A 17,364-nucleotide genomic window follows, 5' to 3' on the forward strand; every position below is an offset into this window, starting at 1 on the left:
TCAATATTTATATAATTATATATATATATATAATAAATCAATGTTATATAATATATATATAAAATAAATCAATGCTTGATGTTTTCATCTAAATATTTAATAAAAATAAAATATGTTCTTACGATTCAATAGTTCCCTTATAAAAATCTAATACTGGTAAATTAATGATTAAATACTTATTTCATATTAACACTATTAATTATTATAACATAGTATTAATAACACTGTTGTCAGTAATTCCTAGTGATTCAATTACTGAGCTCGTACTAATCAGGAATATTTCAGTGTTGAGTTGTTAATGATTATATACTATTACAGAAAAATATAAATTAATATTACTCGATAGCTGTATCACTAGTCACTAATAATTTTGTGTACTTAAATAACGATTATTAAAATAACAGTTACTAATAGGTCCTAAGGTAATTTAATAATTTTTTACATTAGTGATTAGTACCTACAAACGATGATTAATACCGAGATTTGTTACAATATTTCTCTACAATATTTTGTAATACATTGTTTTTTCTACAGCCTTCGAAATGTTAGCAAAAAGTTAACTTGTTTAAGTTCTATTTACTTATCAATTATAATAAATAATACTTTAAAAAAGAAAATTGCGGAAACAATGTAATTTTTTATAACAAGGAAGATAAATGTAAATTTTTTCATCATTATGAATTATGAATTGTTTTATATTGTTTTTTTCAATCTAACTTACTGCTTGACCTAATATATATACTAATATTTAATTAAAAATTTTGAAGCCAGAACATTATACTGATTTGTTCCCGATAAACAAGAAACATTAAATCTACCTTTTTAGATGTTGATATGTACGATTTTTTATCGTCTCTCTTTGCATAATATTTCTTAAATATTATACCAGCATTATATAATGAAATGACTTTTGAAACATTTTTGAGATACTTTAAAAACATAAACAGAAATATTTTTGTAATGTTATTGTTATTAATGTAATACACGATTAGAAGTAAATATTAACATCAAAGAATATATGTACGCATAGAAGAATAAATCAATCTATACTTAATTTTGGTCGTCACTAGAAAACTGTTTCAACTGCTGATAATTAACCGAAAGACAATGAGGCGCGGCACCACAAGTCCCGCGCCTGATGAATGCCAACCCGATAACGTTCGGAAAATTTCGGCCATCGCCGAATAGGCGAATGTACCGAAAGTAATCAGCTAATTTAGATTCAAGCATCGAAATTATCCAATTAAAACGGGAGCGAGAAGAACCGAAGTTGCGATCATATGACTATAAAAATCGCGAACTCGATATTTTTTATACCAATTGTTGATTAACCGTCTTCCACGTGCCGCATATTATTTAGACCTGGCTCCGTCTGATTACCACTTGTTCCGTTCAATGTAGCGTGACCTTCGAGACACGCTTTCGAAATTATGAAGAAGTCCGAAAGTGGGTGGATGAATGGATTGCTTCAAAATCTGAGTTGTTCTATCGTCCTCATCTCTTACCAGAAAGATGGGAAAAAGTAATACAAAACGATGGACAATATTTTTATCGATTAATCGATTCATTTTATAATTGAAATAAATGTGTTTTTCAAGCAAAAATAATGGAAATTAACCGAAACACCTAATATACAGGGTATATAAAAAGTACCAGGACGGTGAAATAGCACAAAAACTAAATATTTTAGAAAAAAATGTTTCAAATAAAAATTATAGGATTTCAAAATATCTATTTACCGACATTATGAGTTTGACCTCGCCAAGATGGCGTCGCCAAGGTCAAGACAAGGTCACCTTGAATTTTTTAAATCGGACTCCCTATTTTTTATTGCATATACTTATAACCCTTCTTCAGATCTTTTCAAAGCACTATAATTTTTTTTACTTTGAATAAGCCGTTTCGAAGTAATCGAGCTTTTTATGATAAGATGTCCAGTCAATCAAGATAAGATCAAAGAAGTATCCAGCCAGTCAAGGCAAGATCCTTACAAAAGCGTTTGAGAATAATGTTAATCTCTAAAAGAAAATGTAAAGTCTAACGAATAAGCTAGGAAACAAAAAGATTTATCCAATAAATAGAAATTTGTATTAATTAGATAACAAAATCGATAATTCAATTAAAGAAAGAAAAATCAGTAAAAAAAATAATTTATCTTTTCCATATGAAACAACGCGTATTATGTACAAATAATGTATTCTACTTCAAGTCAAATTCATTGCAATTGATTTGAAATGATTCGAAGGTGAATTTTAGTGCTGTTATAAATTTAGTACATTAATATTACTTTTTTAAATATTACATGTGTCTGAAATATAAGTCATGAAATTGCTCCAGCCACTGGCTGGACATCTTATCATAAAAAGCTCGATTACTTCGAAATGGCTTACTCAAAGTGGAAAAAATTACAGTGTTTTGAAAAGGTCTAAAGAAGGGCTACAAGAATATGCAATAAAAAATAGTGGGTCCAATTAAAAAAATTCAAGGTGACCTTGTCCTGACCTTGGTGATGCCACCCAAGGTCAAACTCATAATGTCAGTAAATAAATCTTTTGAAACCCTACAATTTTTATTGGAAACATTTTTTTTTAAATGCTTAGTTTTTGTAATATTTCACCGTCCCGATATTTTTTATACACCCTGTATATCGAATATCCTATAAAGTTACTCTACATATATGATGCACATATAATATTCTATAAAGTTACTCTACATATATAAATCAACATGACAATTTTATTTAGAAAATACTGTTTATTGCAAAACAAGTTGCATATCTCTTTTGTGTTTGCGCGTACGAGCGCACACACTCAATGTGTGTGTGTGTGTGTTTGTGTGTATGTTGTATGCGTGTTCATGTATGTGTCTGCAAAGGGATATGATGTAAAATAAATATTCTCATACGTACAAATGTACATATGTGCACGCAACTCGCCAGTTCGCGAGTGATTGTACATCGATTTTTACAGTTTGAAAATTAAAAGCTACATACTTCTATAGAATTCTTATTTTATAGTCGACTTTTTACAGCTATAGTCAAATATTAATTAAAAAGAGGCTAGAATGTCACTGAATGGGGTCCCAGGTTCCTTTGCTGCTACTTCGAATGTCTTAACAAACGCTTTTCTTTGAGATTCTTTAGATAGCTAAAATTATAAACGATAATGTAAATCATGAAATATATGTGAATTAATTAAAAAATAAGTTAATCTACCTTATGATAAAAATCTGAAGCAGCTATACACAACATCTTTTTGTCTTCATATTCATACTTGCCAATTCTCGATTGAACGTATGGAAACCTATCGCAACTATGGCTAAGGAAATGTATTAATTCTTCGTAAAAATAAAATTATAAAATTGCTACAATATGAGAAGGATACAACGCTCTCAACCAATGATTCGTTGACGCACTAATGAAGAAACAAGACAAACACCAAGTCGACATTGCTATTGGCAAACTTTGGATAAAATTCGGTAGACTGAAGACTACCCAGTCCTGAAGAAGCTCCATTTCTGTGCTATTGCACGCTTTCTCACAAACCTGCAAAAGAAATCAGATGTTTATTTATTTTGCAGTAATATTGCATTCATAATTATCGTTCCACAAACCTTAAAAACAACAGCAGAAAGTAACCTCTGATGTGGTTGATGCGGCGACAGAAATTCTCCTACGACTTTCGTTAAGATTTCCGATGGTGGGAAAAAATCTCCAAGGACACCGGAGAGCACAGTACATAATATTTCCACTTCCATAGGATGTCCTTTCCGAATTTTATCGAATATCGCGGAAGTACGTTCTATGGATCTGACTAATGCTTCTGGCTCTACGTCCGGCAAAGGTTTCTCCGCGCCGGGTTGATTCAGTCGATCGGCCGCTTCCGTGTACATACATGTCAGTAGAAGTTGCAGAGCTGGCAGCGCTAGCAACGGGCTCGGTTGTTTTAGCCGATCTATCGCAACTTTAACAATTTGCTCAGCAACTTTTCCGATTACGCTTTTCGTCGCGACGAGCCTCTCAAGACCCTGTCGGCAAATCGACAGTCTTCGTACTGAGCGTTACCTGAGTAATTCTGTGAATAGTGCCGTAACATACCTGTAATAAGGTCTGGTGCAGGCCATACGAAATATTCGGAAACATGATTAGAGAAAGGACTAATTCTAACACAGCCGGTGCCTCCGTGTCCGGTGGAGTGTCTTCCGCATGTTCCAATAGAAAGAATACCAGAGCCCACATTATTCCTTGATGTTCTTCACTCTGACTGAGAATGCTGCATTAACAAAAGAATAAATAAGTCAAAAACTGCATGATTATACCGAATAAGTAAAAACAGATAAGTCAGTAAATCTTTAATACACTTGGTAAATCACTATACCTTAACTTCTTGATTAAATTTTTAATTTTGATTTTAGAAAGTATCTCACAAAAAAATATTCTGTTTGAGCCACATTAAATAATTAAGATTAATTTCTTGTTTCATATCTTTTTTTTTTAATTTCAAGATTGTCTATTTGATAAAGGACATATTTTTTCATATGTTGTTATAATGTAAAAACAAACTCAATTTGCCAATATTCTTAAGATAATCTTGAAATCTAAATATTTATACGAAAAACAACTTCATAAATTCCTTGTTTCTATTATGAATATATAAATTCTTGACAGCGTAATCTTTTTACTGTTGCATGATATTCTACCACAATATGCATTCAAAATGCTGGTCGTTCGTATAGCAACAATTTCTTACATGAACAATAATCAATAAATGACTTTAATGCATCACGTGACTTACTCATGATAGAATCGAGAATCGAGAAATATACCTCCATATCTAGATTTTCATCTGAATATTATCTAGAAATTCATTTCAAGGTTATACTCCCAATAAACTAAATATTGGTAATACATCAGTATATTGGTAACAAATTCCATTAGAATATTATGGTCATGACTATTTGTGTCCATTAAGATTGTACAGAGAGAACGATTTAGTTGAATCTAACAAATGCTTATTTAGAATAGTCGAAATAAATTTTTTGATTGATCGAACAAAATCTTGTTTGACGCAACAAAAACATTTCGTTGGAACTAAGCTGCAACAAAATATTTTTGTTGCGTCAAACAAAACTTCGTTCGATCAATCAAAAAATTTATTTGGACTATTCCAAATAAGTATTTGTTAAATTCAACTAAATCGTTCTCTCTGTGTATAAGACAAAGCCTGTTGACATAACTTGGTAACAGATTGGCGACAAAAACTGAACAAGATTCACAATATATTATATTTAAATAGTTATGGAACAATATACAGTGTGTCCCATTTTAAATGCCCCAGGCAAATATTTCGAAAAATATGGAAGATTCGGAAAAATGGTATTGGTAGAAAAAGTGGTGCTAGACTCTTTTACTCTACTTCATCTTAAGAATATATTATTATAATAACGCCCTGACTTTTGTTAATTTGATGATTTTGAAATTTCCAAAAATAAGTTAACAAAAGTTAGGGCATTATTGTAACAATATATTCTTGAGGCCAAATAGAGTAAAAAAGTTTAGTGCTATTTTTTCCTCCGACAAATAGTTAGCGAGATATCATAAGTTAAATATTGAAAAAGTTATCGAGTTTTCCTTAAATATCTCAAAAAATATTAGTCAAATACAAAAATGTTTCAGACAAAAGTTGTTTAAATTAATTGATAGAAAAAGATGATATAATAAAAAATTAGATTTTCTATTTAACAAAAATAATGATCAGTGAATATTTCGAAAGTGGTGCCATCTGTAAACAAACTGATATATTTATTTTATGTCCTCTTTGAAATCATACTTTGAAATCAACTTTTGTCTGAAACATTTTTCCATATTTTCCATATTTTTTCGAGATATTTGCCTGGAGTATATAAAATAAGATACCTTGTATAAATTCTGCTTGTTCTTTGTCGTTAGTTTGTCATCATACTGTGCTAGTAGATTTATCGTATTGTATTTCTGCTAGCAAGTTGTCAACAAAAGCAGATACATTATGCAAAACCTGCTTCTACAAATTTGGCTACCTGGACTGTTACAGGTTACTGAAATCTTTATATTAGCTACAAAATTATATGAGAAAATATTATATTCTATGTAAAAGCTGTCAGTCCTTCATAAAGTGAGACAAAAAGTGGCAATAATTTCAATTATTTGATGTGCTCCATTGAACAAAACATATTCTTCTTAAATCGCTTTTTTCAACATTAAAGGACCAAAAAAGGTAACTTAATTTAATCTTAAATGATTTTAAAATATAATAATCCACTCCGTATGTTCTATTGTGATAAATGAAGTGATATAAAATTTGATTAAATTACCCGTTTGAATTTTGTGGATCAATATGTTTCTGAATGTATTCAATAGCTAGCGGATGTATGATATTCATTGTTTCCTCACATTTGGCCAATACCGCGCTTTGCAGTAAATACAGAGAACCATGAAGTGCGGAAACTCTAGCAGGCAAAAATCCTGACTTTAAATTGATATCCACTATACGTTTCACTTTGTCCAAAGTATCAAAGTCCTACGAAATAATATCAGTTGAAAGAAAAACATAATTTCTTCGTTCTCTTCTATTAAACAGATAATCCTCGATTAAACTTCCTGCTCTTACCAATGGCGTTAAAACGGCAGCAGCTTTACATATCGAAACAGCCAAGTATTGGTGTAGGATCGCATTTTCCACTGGATGAACCTTCGATACTTCCAAACATATGTCCAACATCCATTGGTATTGTGACCGTTCAAGAAAGAGTTCCGAAATTGCCAAAATGGATTTGATAATCTCCGTTAGCAACTGTACAGGCGTGTTAGCCTGTGGTGAAAACCAACTAGTGTAATGTTCGATGAGAAAACGCAGACATGAGTCCAAATCAAGCGACGCAGACATTAATGCGTCGTTTCGTCTGTTTTTCAAATCAAGAACAGACACGTTCAATTTATCTTCGTATAAATTGCACAGTGACCATAAGTAAGAGACCGACAGTTGGCTGTATGTGAATTTGTCAGCAGCCGCAGTTCTTTCTACATTCCCTCTGTGAAAAATGTGGTCCAATTTCAATCCGTTTTTATTTTCCATGTCATTCATGTACTCGTACTTCCACAAAAGTAACTCTTGAATCGCAAAGAGCTTCTGGGAGCTAATTTTATGCACGGAAAGTTGAGGATCTCTGGGGTGGTGGATCAAAGTGCTGGCTTCAGGATTGCCAGGACATGGCAACAGAAGAGTTTGTAATAATAATTTCGTTATTGCTTGAATCGTTAAGCTGCTAGCTTGAATCAAGGATGCTACTTCTTCTGACGGAGTGTTCTCATTTTGTAGGAAATTAAGAACGCTCAGAAATGCCATCCAAATCTCTTCGAATTGCGACCTGGACGTCCAACCTAGTAAGTTTACTCGATAAATAAACTGATTCAAAATATCTACTTCCTGCAGAAGATTAGACTCCGACGATAACAGTGGAAAGTAACACTTGGTTGAACTCGAACCAACGACGTGCCAGTCACGTTGCCACACTAATGGGGGTGTCAAAATGTAAGAGTTTACTAACGGTTGTCGACTCACGCTGACAACAAGTGACTTTATCGTATCGAATAAGTACGGTGGAATGTTTTTCGTGGAACCTTCCGTTTGACATTTTTCCAGCCAAGCTACTATCGACGCCATTTGAATACACGCTCGTGCGTAATCCTTAGTGTTCTCGTTTTGCAGAGCTGGCTCTAATGCTTGTGAATCTATGACTGGTAAAGGATCTATCGTCGTTAATATACTCTCAACGACTTTCGTCAAGGAGATTGCCGCGGAACATACCCACGTGTAACGAGTGCTGTCACCAAAAATTTTACTCGGTGCAACGTGTCTCAGAATTTCCGCTGCGCAACTCAACGCAAGATCCATATCGTGTGACCTCAATTTTCTGACATTTGTTTTGTCGGAGTGGATCATCCAATGCGCCAATTCAAGACACAGCATGGAAAATTTGGCGATGTCTTCCTCGAATTTGACATCGATCTTCGTCACATTGTATTTGGCCAGTTTCGGCAATGTCTTCATGTAAATTTTAACCGTTGGGATTATCATAAAAAGGATCTTCCAGTAAAGAGTATCGCTCAATAGCTCATGAAATCTAGCCGCATATTTCAACTCCTTTCCGCTAGTGTTGTCTACTTCTGGGTTGTAAATCTGATGCGGCTTCGGCGTAAGCTCGCAAAGATAACGAATATGCTCTAGTAAACACTGTTTGGCGGCAACGTACAAAGGGCTTGCATCGAAATTAAAGTCTTTCTCAATTTGTGCTTTACCGAATTCTAGTTTTTGGCACCTCTCAATACTAAGTTTTGTCCCTAACATTATACAATGTTTTAAAATATTTAGATTGAACTCTTTACAGGAGAGAATGCTCAAACAATCATCGAAGTTCAAGTCCTTCAATAACTGCGCTAATTCCATAGGATTGTTGCTGGCGCTTGTGTGACAGCATCGCAATTTTACTTGAGACAAAAACCAATTTCGGTCCAACTGAATGCCCTTTACAGTAGATGGATTGAAGGGCCGGCATTGATCGGGCTCTAACGGCGACAAGTCGTAATACTGCACAGCCAACTTGTTCAATAAACTGATTAAACCACCATGTTTTCTGGCCAATTTAGTCGTCTGCAAATTGTCCATAATCTTTACAATATCATCCTTCGACAACTGACTGATCACATCCTCTGCACTCGTGGTCAACAATATCTCCACTCTGCGACTGGCAATTTTCGCCGCCATCCTTGATAAAGCAAGATACTTCGTGGATAACAATCTCGGTATTAAGGTCACTATGACCGCACCGCTTTGCGAATGATGAGCACCCTCGATACACTGCAACAGACGCTTTATGAAACTAGGTTGCGACAGATCAATGCACTTCGTTGCGATAGCTTGTACCAGAAGCCCACTAGCTGCAGGATTTCTGTGTATAGCCGTACTTAACAGATCTCTAATTGGAGATTCGGTGGCAATGTTAATAGCCTCCTCTATGTGATTTACCAACAACCACGTTAGTGGTTCCACATCGTTTAGATTCTCGCATATATAATCACAGAATAGTATAATGCCTCCTTTTCGTATAATCTGTATATTTATGCTACTAGTTGCAGCACACAGTTTTTTCTCGTTCGACCAACTACGTACGATACAGTCAGTATTACCGCTGCTGTTCAATATTTTCGACCAGAAGGACATCTCGTTGTACCCCAATAAGATCATCAAATAAGCCCATTGGCACATCACCGTCGGACACATGTTTCCGACACTGAGCATTAAATAGTTAAGCTGATCAATGGGCAGTTGCTCCTCGTCCGGTGTGTTGCGCCCCTGAATCATTTGCATCGTTGCATTCGCCACCTTACAATGACTACCGGACTCAAACATATGAATGCACAATTGCAAGAAAAATGCAAACTGATGCACCAAGTAGTTGTCATCAGCTGTGTAGTCAGAGAAGCCAACAAAAGGATCCGCGGATTTATGGTTTATCAGACCAAGCAAATTAAATACTTTCGAGCTTATCAAATTAATCACTTTGAATATGAATTTGGCCAGTATCTGCTCAGGTGGCATTTGGTGCGATTGAGCCCCTAATACGTTCAAGGGGTCCGTATGCCCAAAGGAAGATTCCTGCAGTGAGAATAGATGCGACACATCCGACACGCATATACTGAGATCCGAGAGACGCGCCAGCATCGCTTCTTCCTTGGCGCAAGAAATTAATGAGAGAAGCACAACATTGATCATACCCAACCATCGCTTCAATTTCAGAGTTGAAGCTGATGGGGAGACTGATACAGTGAACAGTATTCTCAGGAGGGGATCTACCGGCCGGAATACCGTGGGCGAAATAGCCGCAAATAATTTAACCAGTGCTACATGAGCCTTTTCAGATTCTATCCTGAGTTTTCCAGTTGCCAGTATCGGAAGCACGGTGTCCATTGTTAATCGGGACCATCTGCGCCATTTCTCTTCTCCATTACCGTCTCCACTGAACCTTGACTCCGCCAAACAAAGCGCTAAAAGCTCGATAACTTGATAATACTCCACAAGGCGCAGCAACATAGCTATCAACACATCTCTCGTTGTTTCTAATTCCCGCTGCTCGACTGCACTCAAACTACCGTTACGAATAAGAAATATATCTTCGATGACAGGTGCGAGCGCAGGTATGCAATGCGAAATTGCTGGCTGCCCACTCGCCATCAGACCATCGCATAATTGAATTATCTTTGGTATACCTATTATCGCTTTGGAGTGATTCTTTTCATAAGACAGATGAACCAGGAAATTAAACATTTTCGGTAGAAGCTCCTCGGTTTGTTGCATATGACCTTCTTCGATAAATTCAAACTGTTTTAAAACAAATCCGATGAATATCTTATCTGAGTCTAATAGGCAGTAATTAACTTTCAATTGAACCAGTTGACTCAATAGCATCAGAACTTGGCATTGCAGCGCGATGTTACTAGTAACAGTATACTGTTTCAACGATTTTATAACCATCGGTTCAAAAAGCCGAATGAAGGAAGCCACCGATCCTTTCTGATCTGAAGATCGCGCCAAGTTTTTAAATACCGACGAAAATTTGCGGTCACTTTTTCTACGTAATAATCCTATCCACCTAAAAGTGAAGAAAAAGTTATCATATCGATGTTTAACACTAGAATTACTGAGTGATTAAAAATGATCGGTAAATTCTTATAAAACTTTACCACTATTATTCTGTAAAGTTATGTTCGTCTACCTCACTAACAAGGAAACCGTCGGAACCGTCCCTCACCGATTTTAATGGGCTTTGGATATGTTGTAGAGCAACAAAAAATATTAGATACGTATTTTTGTTTATCGGCGTATCTCAAGGTTTAGAGTGAGCAAGGGTAAAACAACTTCTCAAAAAATATTTTCATTTTTTGCGAATATCTTCCAAAGTACGAGATATATGAAAAAATGTTTCCTACAAAAGTTTTATAGTACTTTATACTGCTTACAACGGTATATTTAAATTTTTTTAAAGTGTCAAATTTTCAACCTCCTTCCCTCTATTCCTTTAATTTCGCAAAATTAAAAAATTTCCTAAGGCAAAAATTAAAGAGCATTTGATGCCGAATTCATCTATATATAATAATACAATATAGTCATGATTAATTTTTAGAAAAACGAGATGATATCATCGTACTATAGGAGTCGCGTTGTAGATAGGTATTATGTTATTTCTTTTCAGTTACACTATACTCAATAACTGTCTCTTACACATATTTCCTCATACCACAATATGCAAGAGAATTAATCTTGATGACACAATATGCGACTTATTAGTACAAAATAAAGATATTAGATAGATGAACGTGCATATACAGGGTGGACTATTTAAGTTGATAATGCGAAATATCTCAAAAACGAAGCTTTGGAGAAAGAAATGTTTCAAATAAAAGTTGTATGGTTTAAAGGGAGTCATACAATAGTGCCCTTGATTTGACTTTGAAACGTGTATTTAAGGTCAGATGAAGGTCAACTTAATCTTTTAAAATAGAAAGCTCAATTTTTTATTATATCTTCTTTTTCTACCAATTAATTTTAACAACTTCTGTATGGAACATTTTTTTATTTGCCTAATATTTTTTGAAATTTGTAAAGAAAACTTAATAACTTTTTCAATATTTAACTTACGATATGTTGCTAATTATTTGTCGAAAGAAAAAATGGTACAAGACATTTTTATTCTACTTGATCTCGAGAATATGTTGTTACAATAATGCCCTGACTTTTGTTAATTTGATAATATTAAAATTTTCAAAGGTTGATAAGTTAACCTACACGTTTCAGGGTCAAACCAAGAACACCATTGTACGTCCCCCTTTAAACTATACTTTAAACCAACTTTTATTTGAAATATTTCTTTCTCCAATGCTTCGTTTTGAGATATTTCGCATTATCAACTTAAATGGTCCACTTTGCATATGCACGTTCATTTATCTAATATCTTTGTTTCATTAAGAGTAATTCTCTTGCATATTGTGGTATGAGGAAATATGCATAAAAGGCAGTTATTAAATACAACTGAAGTGCAACTGAAAAAAAATAACACAATACCTATCTACAGCGTGGCGCCTATAGTACGATAATATTATCTCGTTTTTCTAAAAATTAATTATGACCATATTGTATTATTATATATGGATGGATTCGACATCAAATGCTCTTTAATTTTTGTTTTCATAAAATTTTTTAATTTTACAAAATTAAAGGGATAAAGGGGAAAGTTGAAAATTTTGACACTTTTGAAAAATCTGAATATACTGTTGCAAACAGTATAAAATACTGTAAAACTTTTGTAGGAAACATTTTTCTATATACCTCGTACTTTAGGAGATATTCGCGAAAAATGAAAATGTTAGTTTTTTTGAGGGGTTGTGTTACACTCCCTAAACTTTGAAATACGCCGATAAAAAAAATATGTATCTAATATTTTTGTTGCTCTACAACATATCCAAAGCCCATCAAAATCGATGAGGGACAATTCCGACGGTTTCCTTGTAAGACTTGTAGTGTTTTGAAAACGTAGAGGTCCATACTTGTAAATCGCAGAAGAGGCGAAAGATAATTTTAAAATAAAATTATAAGGCGTCAAATATAAAAATATTAAATCAATTTGCACATCTAACATATAACAGTGCATTTTATATTTTTAATGTTGAATAAGACTAAAAGAAATATTTTTTTCCAGACGCATAAGGTATTTTTTTTAACTGTCATTTGACCTCTCGGTGGGAATAAATTGCGTTAATTTTGTTATCAAAGATTATACTTACCCATTATCCGGTTCATTTTCACCTCTACAATTATTTCCGATAAATTTGATCGTGCTCGCCATTTTTCTCGCTGGGTATTGAAAACATTGATTGTAAAAGCCCCTGTCATCTTGCAACGTGGTACACCGATCCATACTCTTCTGCACGTCCATTTCACTCCATTGCGCGTACACATTCGTGCCAAATAAACATTTCAACAGTTGCTGCACGCACTGGACCGTTGCGGTCGGTGACAATGTAACAGTGCTTTTCAAATAATATAACACTTCTTCCGCTATTCTGCCTATTTCGTTGACGGACGCGACTTCAAGTATCTGAGAAAGAACGTCCAACGTCGCATTCAATAAAGACAGATACATTTCACTGGCTTCATATTCCAGAGTAACTAGATAATTAGCATGCGCTGCTTTTAATATATCATATATCTTCATGTAATGCGGTATACCGACAAACGTTCCCATTTGATCCTTGCCGCTCTTCAAGCCTCCGATTTTCTCTGCTTTCTCTTTTGACTTCTGTTCCGACATGATTTTCTTCTTGGGTGACAATGTTTGCGCGGACGATAAGGACGACAACACGGGCTTGACGCTGGCTTGCATCTGCACTTCGTCAATTACGTAAACGAATATGTGCAGGACTCGTGTGATATGCGTCAATAACAATTCCATGTGATTGTCCTTACACATACTCCATAATTTCGTTGGGTCACCGTTGGTCTTGAAGTTACAGATAGCTGATCCGGAAGCCAGATTTCCAGCAAGGAGGATTAGATGCCGATGTGTGGAGAGATCTAGACTGATAGCTGAAGACGTTAGCAAAGACAACGTCAACGACAGAAGACCACTGCCTACGGGAGAAGGAATCATGTCGCTTGTGGAACTGCCGTCACTTGCATCCGACCGGTCGTTCTTTTTAGATTTTTTCAACACTGTTTTTGGCAGAATGCAATCCCACCCTCTGACGTAAACCGTAGTGGAATAAGTCTCGCTCAAACGAAAAAGAGTCTCGCAGCAACCGTATATTAGATATTTCGAGGAATGCACCGTCAATATTTCTGTCAGAATATTAACTATGCGAGACAAAGAATATTCCACGCTGGGATCGTAATTTGCTCCATTATAGTGATTTAAAAATACAAACGGTTCGATGGACGTGTTCACAAATGGCTTGTGTTTGTCTTGGCACGACGAAAGTTCTAAAATAGTTGACGTTACAGAGTTCAAAAATTGCTGAGTATATTGTGTCGCCTTCTTTGTAACACTATCTTCTTGAGAATGCCGGTAATATAAATAAAGAATACTTCTAAAATAACGAAAAACGTAGTACATATTAGTTTAAATGCATGGAGTAACGAAACGATGAAATTAGAAATATATCTTACTTAACAATAGCATCTGACGCCGCATGCCTCACTCTTTGGTCTTGATCGCCTAATAATGTTATCATAGCGTCAATAAAATGTTCTTGAAATAATGATTGTCCTGTTATATGCTCTATCGTAATATATGACAATTTACTCAGTAAATCGACTAATTTTACTTTTACTAGAAAATACGGATTCTTCACAAGTTTTGGCAAAGCAGTTAAGATGGTAAGACCGTGTTCATTATCGACAGAATCCAATAATTCCGGTAAACAAAAGTTCAACGCATCCAATGTTTGACGACACGTCGTTGCGGAATCATCGTTCAAACCCTGTACATTTAATAAAAATAATCACAAATTGAAAATATTCTTATTTATTTAGATCGACGTTTTCTAAAACATGTATACTCACGTTTAGAAGTAATTTTATCATATCTCCAAGTAATATGTCTTTGTGTCTTTCTTGAATTGCGCACTCAGCTTTAAACTTCTCAAAAGAGCCACCGTATTGAACAAAGACGGACTTTAAACAAATTCCGATCACCATCGCTATATTGCCCCTGATCTGAGGATCTGGATGATTGGCAAATAACAAGATGTCTGCAATTAATTGGTTGTTTTCATTGCAGCAGCTAGATTCTTTGATCACAGTCATCGTAAGCAAGTGTGGATAGAGCTTCAAGATGTAACCCACGCATGTTAGAGCAAGAGATTTTACACTAACACGGAACAATTTGTCTGGCATTAAATGCTCAGCTTTGCCGGCTAATAAAAAGGACGATACTAAATAGCGACAACAAAACTTGACAGGCATATCTGAGTCTGTAAAACTTCCAATATCCGTCTCATACAATATGAAATCCACAGAAGACTTTTTGGGAGAAGCGAATGATACAGTAGTTTCTTCAGAGTAATCCTCTTCTTTTGTTTGATCATTCAACAAGCTTGAATATGGTGCTTTTTCTGATTTTTCAATCTCACTTCCGACATCACTACCTTCCTCAACAACCTCATCTAAAAAATATTAAAATCTTATATTTGTTAAATTACTAAGATTATGTTTACATGTTTATTCTTACTATCAATAATTCCGATCTTCAGGCCACAATAATTTTCCATTATCTTCCCTTTCATTTCTATTATGTCATTTGTACATTCATTTTGTGGTTGTAAATTGTGCATATCTGGTGATATAGTTTCTGCTTCTACAATCCACTTATCTATGTTTGAAGTAATCTTTGGAACATCCATTTCGTGTAGGCTCAGAACTGAATCAGAATTTCCATCATGAACAGTGCTTGTACTAGAAATACTCAATTGACCCAATAATGAAGTGGACATTTGATTTAATATTATTTTGCTCTGAGTTATGCCTTGTGATGACAATAAAACAGATACCAAAGATTTTGGAGGCATTTTCAAAAGTTGTACCAAAGTTTCTAAAACTGCATTTACAATGTTATGCTCAGAATGCCATTTTGTGTAATGCAAACATAATTCATATATACGTAAAAGATTATCTATTTGCTGTGTTTCAATATCTTCAGGCTCTAAAGGTTTACATATATGAGGTAAGATGACTCTTAGGCATCCAAATATGCCTATAATAGTAGACGACTCAATACTTCTTGCGGGCATAATTACATCTGATAAAACAAACACCATTAATTAATATAATCTTTTGCAGATACAAAATGCTATAAATATTCATCATACCTAATAAATAATTTAACACATAATTTAAAAAATATTGTGGTTTTCTACAGTTTATACATGTTGTCAGAATCATGTTTGCTGCTGCTCTACGAAAAACTGCTTGAGTAGAAGAGATATTCTCAAAGAATACTTTTAGTAATATCTGCAATAAATTTAATTCTATATTAATTATAATATTACCATAAATAATATCTCATAATAGTACTGATTACTTACCTTGACATCTTTGTCTGTCATAAATGGTCCTAATACTTTTAAAATCAATGGTAACGACTGCGATAATGTTTCAATTACTATATCCTCAGATCGACGTGCAATGATAACTATGCATGGTATCAAATTTGATACATATGCTTTACCTCTTGAGGGACGTATCATATGACTTAACAAACCAAACCTCCACAAAGCAGCCCTCATTATACGTGCAGGTCCATTTCTTTTTATTTCATTATAAAGTTCTATCTGAACTTTAACAATATTACTATCAACAACTACCTAAATAAATAATACCATTTAATATTCAACAGGAATATATATAGTAAACAACATACATGTTTATGTATACTCTTTGAATATAATTCTTTAACAAAACTTAAACAATACTTTTGTAAGTTTCTAGAATTAATCATAAATTGACGAATAAGTCAATAAAAATATATGTACACATATATACATATATATGTATGTGTATATATATATGAAATGTAAAATATATATATAATAGTATCAATATACCCTTATAATTTTATTGAGGGACTCATCTGCAATTATCCTGATATCTGATTCCTCATCATTACACAATGCCAGCAATGTTTCAATGGTAACAGTAAGAATTTGTGGAAACTTGAGATTTTGTCTGACAGTTGAAGAACATATTCCTTCAACGATAATTGTACAACATGATATTTTCTCTTTCCTATTGTTAACGAAAATTCATTTCTATCAAAAAGAACAGAAATTGACAGAAGTTTTCCAGTTATCAGAAAATGTTTATTGTTTATACCTTGTTCCGGGATCTGATACAATATTAGAATCTCGCAGTGAGTTTAATGTTTCTACGGCTTTAAACACATTATTAATATGAGTCATGCTGATTTATAAATTTTGACAACTTTTTCAAAAAATATGTTTGACAAATGACATGTTATTAATCTTCACCTATTCAATATAAATTTACACTGGTTCACGTCTACTACATCATTGATGTCGTCGATGTTGAATATGTTGAATTTATTCTTTTTCTATTTACACCAGAAAGAAACTTGAGGGCGGTCGTATATGGATTTCAGGAGACATATTCTCTAACACGCCCTCTGAGAAAATACAACTAAACTATGTCCAGAGAGAAGCTGAAAAGCGGCTATCCTAGCGCATCAACGAGATATTAATAAAGGTCTATATTCATAGTCCGA

At 34.1% G+C, this 17,364-nt stretch overlaps 1 protein-coding gene across 2 annotated transcripts; it reads right to left on the reverse strand.

Moving 5' to 3' along the window:
- Window positions 1-2,734: 2,734 nt before the first annotated feature.
- On the reverse strand, window positions 2,735-17,206 carry htt (huntingtin). 2 transcript variants are annotated; one of them, XM_011152550.3, is made up of 15 exons: window positions 16,956-17,201; window positions 16,688-16,868; window positions 16,169-16,447; window positions 15,953-16,094; window positions 15,316-15,882; window positions 14,649-15,250; window positions 14,253-14,566; window positions 12,872-14,173; window positions 6,645-10,683; window positions 6,349-6,554; window positions 4,097-4,271; window positions 3,613-4,026; window positions 3,384-3,544; window positions 3,215-3,302; window positions 2,735-3,146 (listed from the first exon to the last, which is right to left on the reverse strand). In XM_011152550.3, the coding sequence occupies exons 1-15, from the start codon at window positions 17,039-17,041 to the stop codon at window positions 3,048-3,050; spliced, it is 8,655 nt and encodes a 2,884-aa protein (XP_011150852.1). In that variant the 5' UTR covers window positions 17,042-17,201; the 3' UTR covers window positions 2,735-3,047. The 2 variants fall into 2 exon arrangements, with proteins under 2 accessions (XP_011150852.1, XP_011150853.1); XM_011152551.3 differs by lacking the exons at window positions 2,735-3,146; window positions 3,215-3,302; window positions 3,384-3,544 and having other exon boundaries at window positions 3,787-3,962; window positions 16,956-17,206.
- Between the last annotated feature and the right edge of the window lie 158 nt (window positions 17,207-17,364).

This window comes from Harpegnathos saltator, unplaced genomic scaffold (genome assembly GCF_003227715.2).
Source record: "Harpegnathos saltator strain DR-91 unplaced genomic scaffold, Hsal_v8.6 scaffold720, whole genome shotgun sequence".
In the NCBI taxonomy this organism is placed as follows: Eukaryota; Metazoa; Arthropoda; class Insecta; order Hymenoptera; family Formicidae; genus Harpegnathos; species Harpegnathos saltator.

Bases quoted from the DNA above. Each gene is read 5' to 3' on its own strand.
- htt (XM_011152550.3), bottom strand. From the start codon at position 17,041: ATGACTCATATTAATAATGTGTTTAAAGCCGTAGAAACATTAAACTCA. The intron at 14,567-14,648 runs GTGAGTATACAT...TTAAATGTACAG, and splicing joins TGATAAAATTACTTCTAAAC to GGTTTGAACGATGATTCCGC. The intron at 10,684-12,871 runs GTAAGTATAATC...CTTCACTTTTAG, and splicing joins GAAAATGAACCGGATAATGG to GTGGATAGGATTATTACGTA.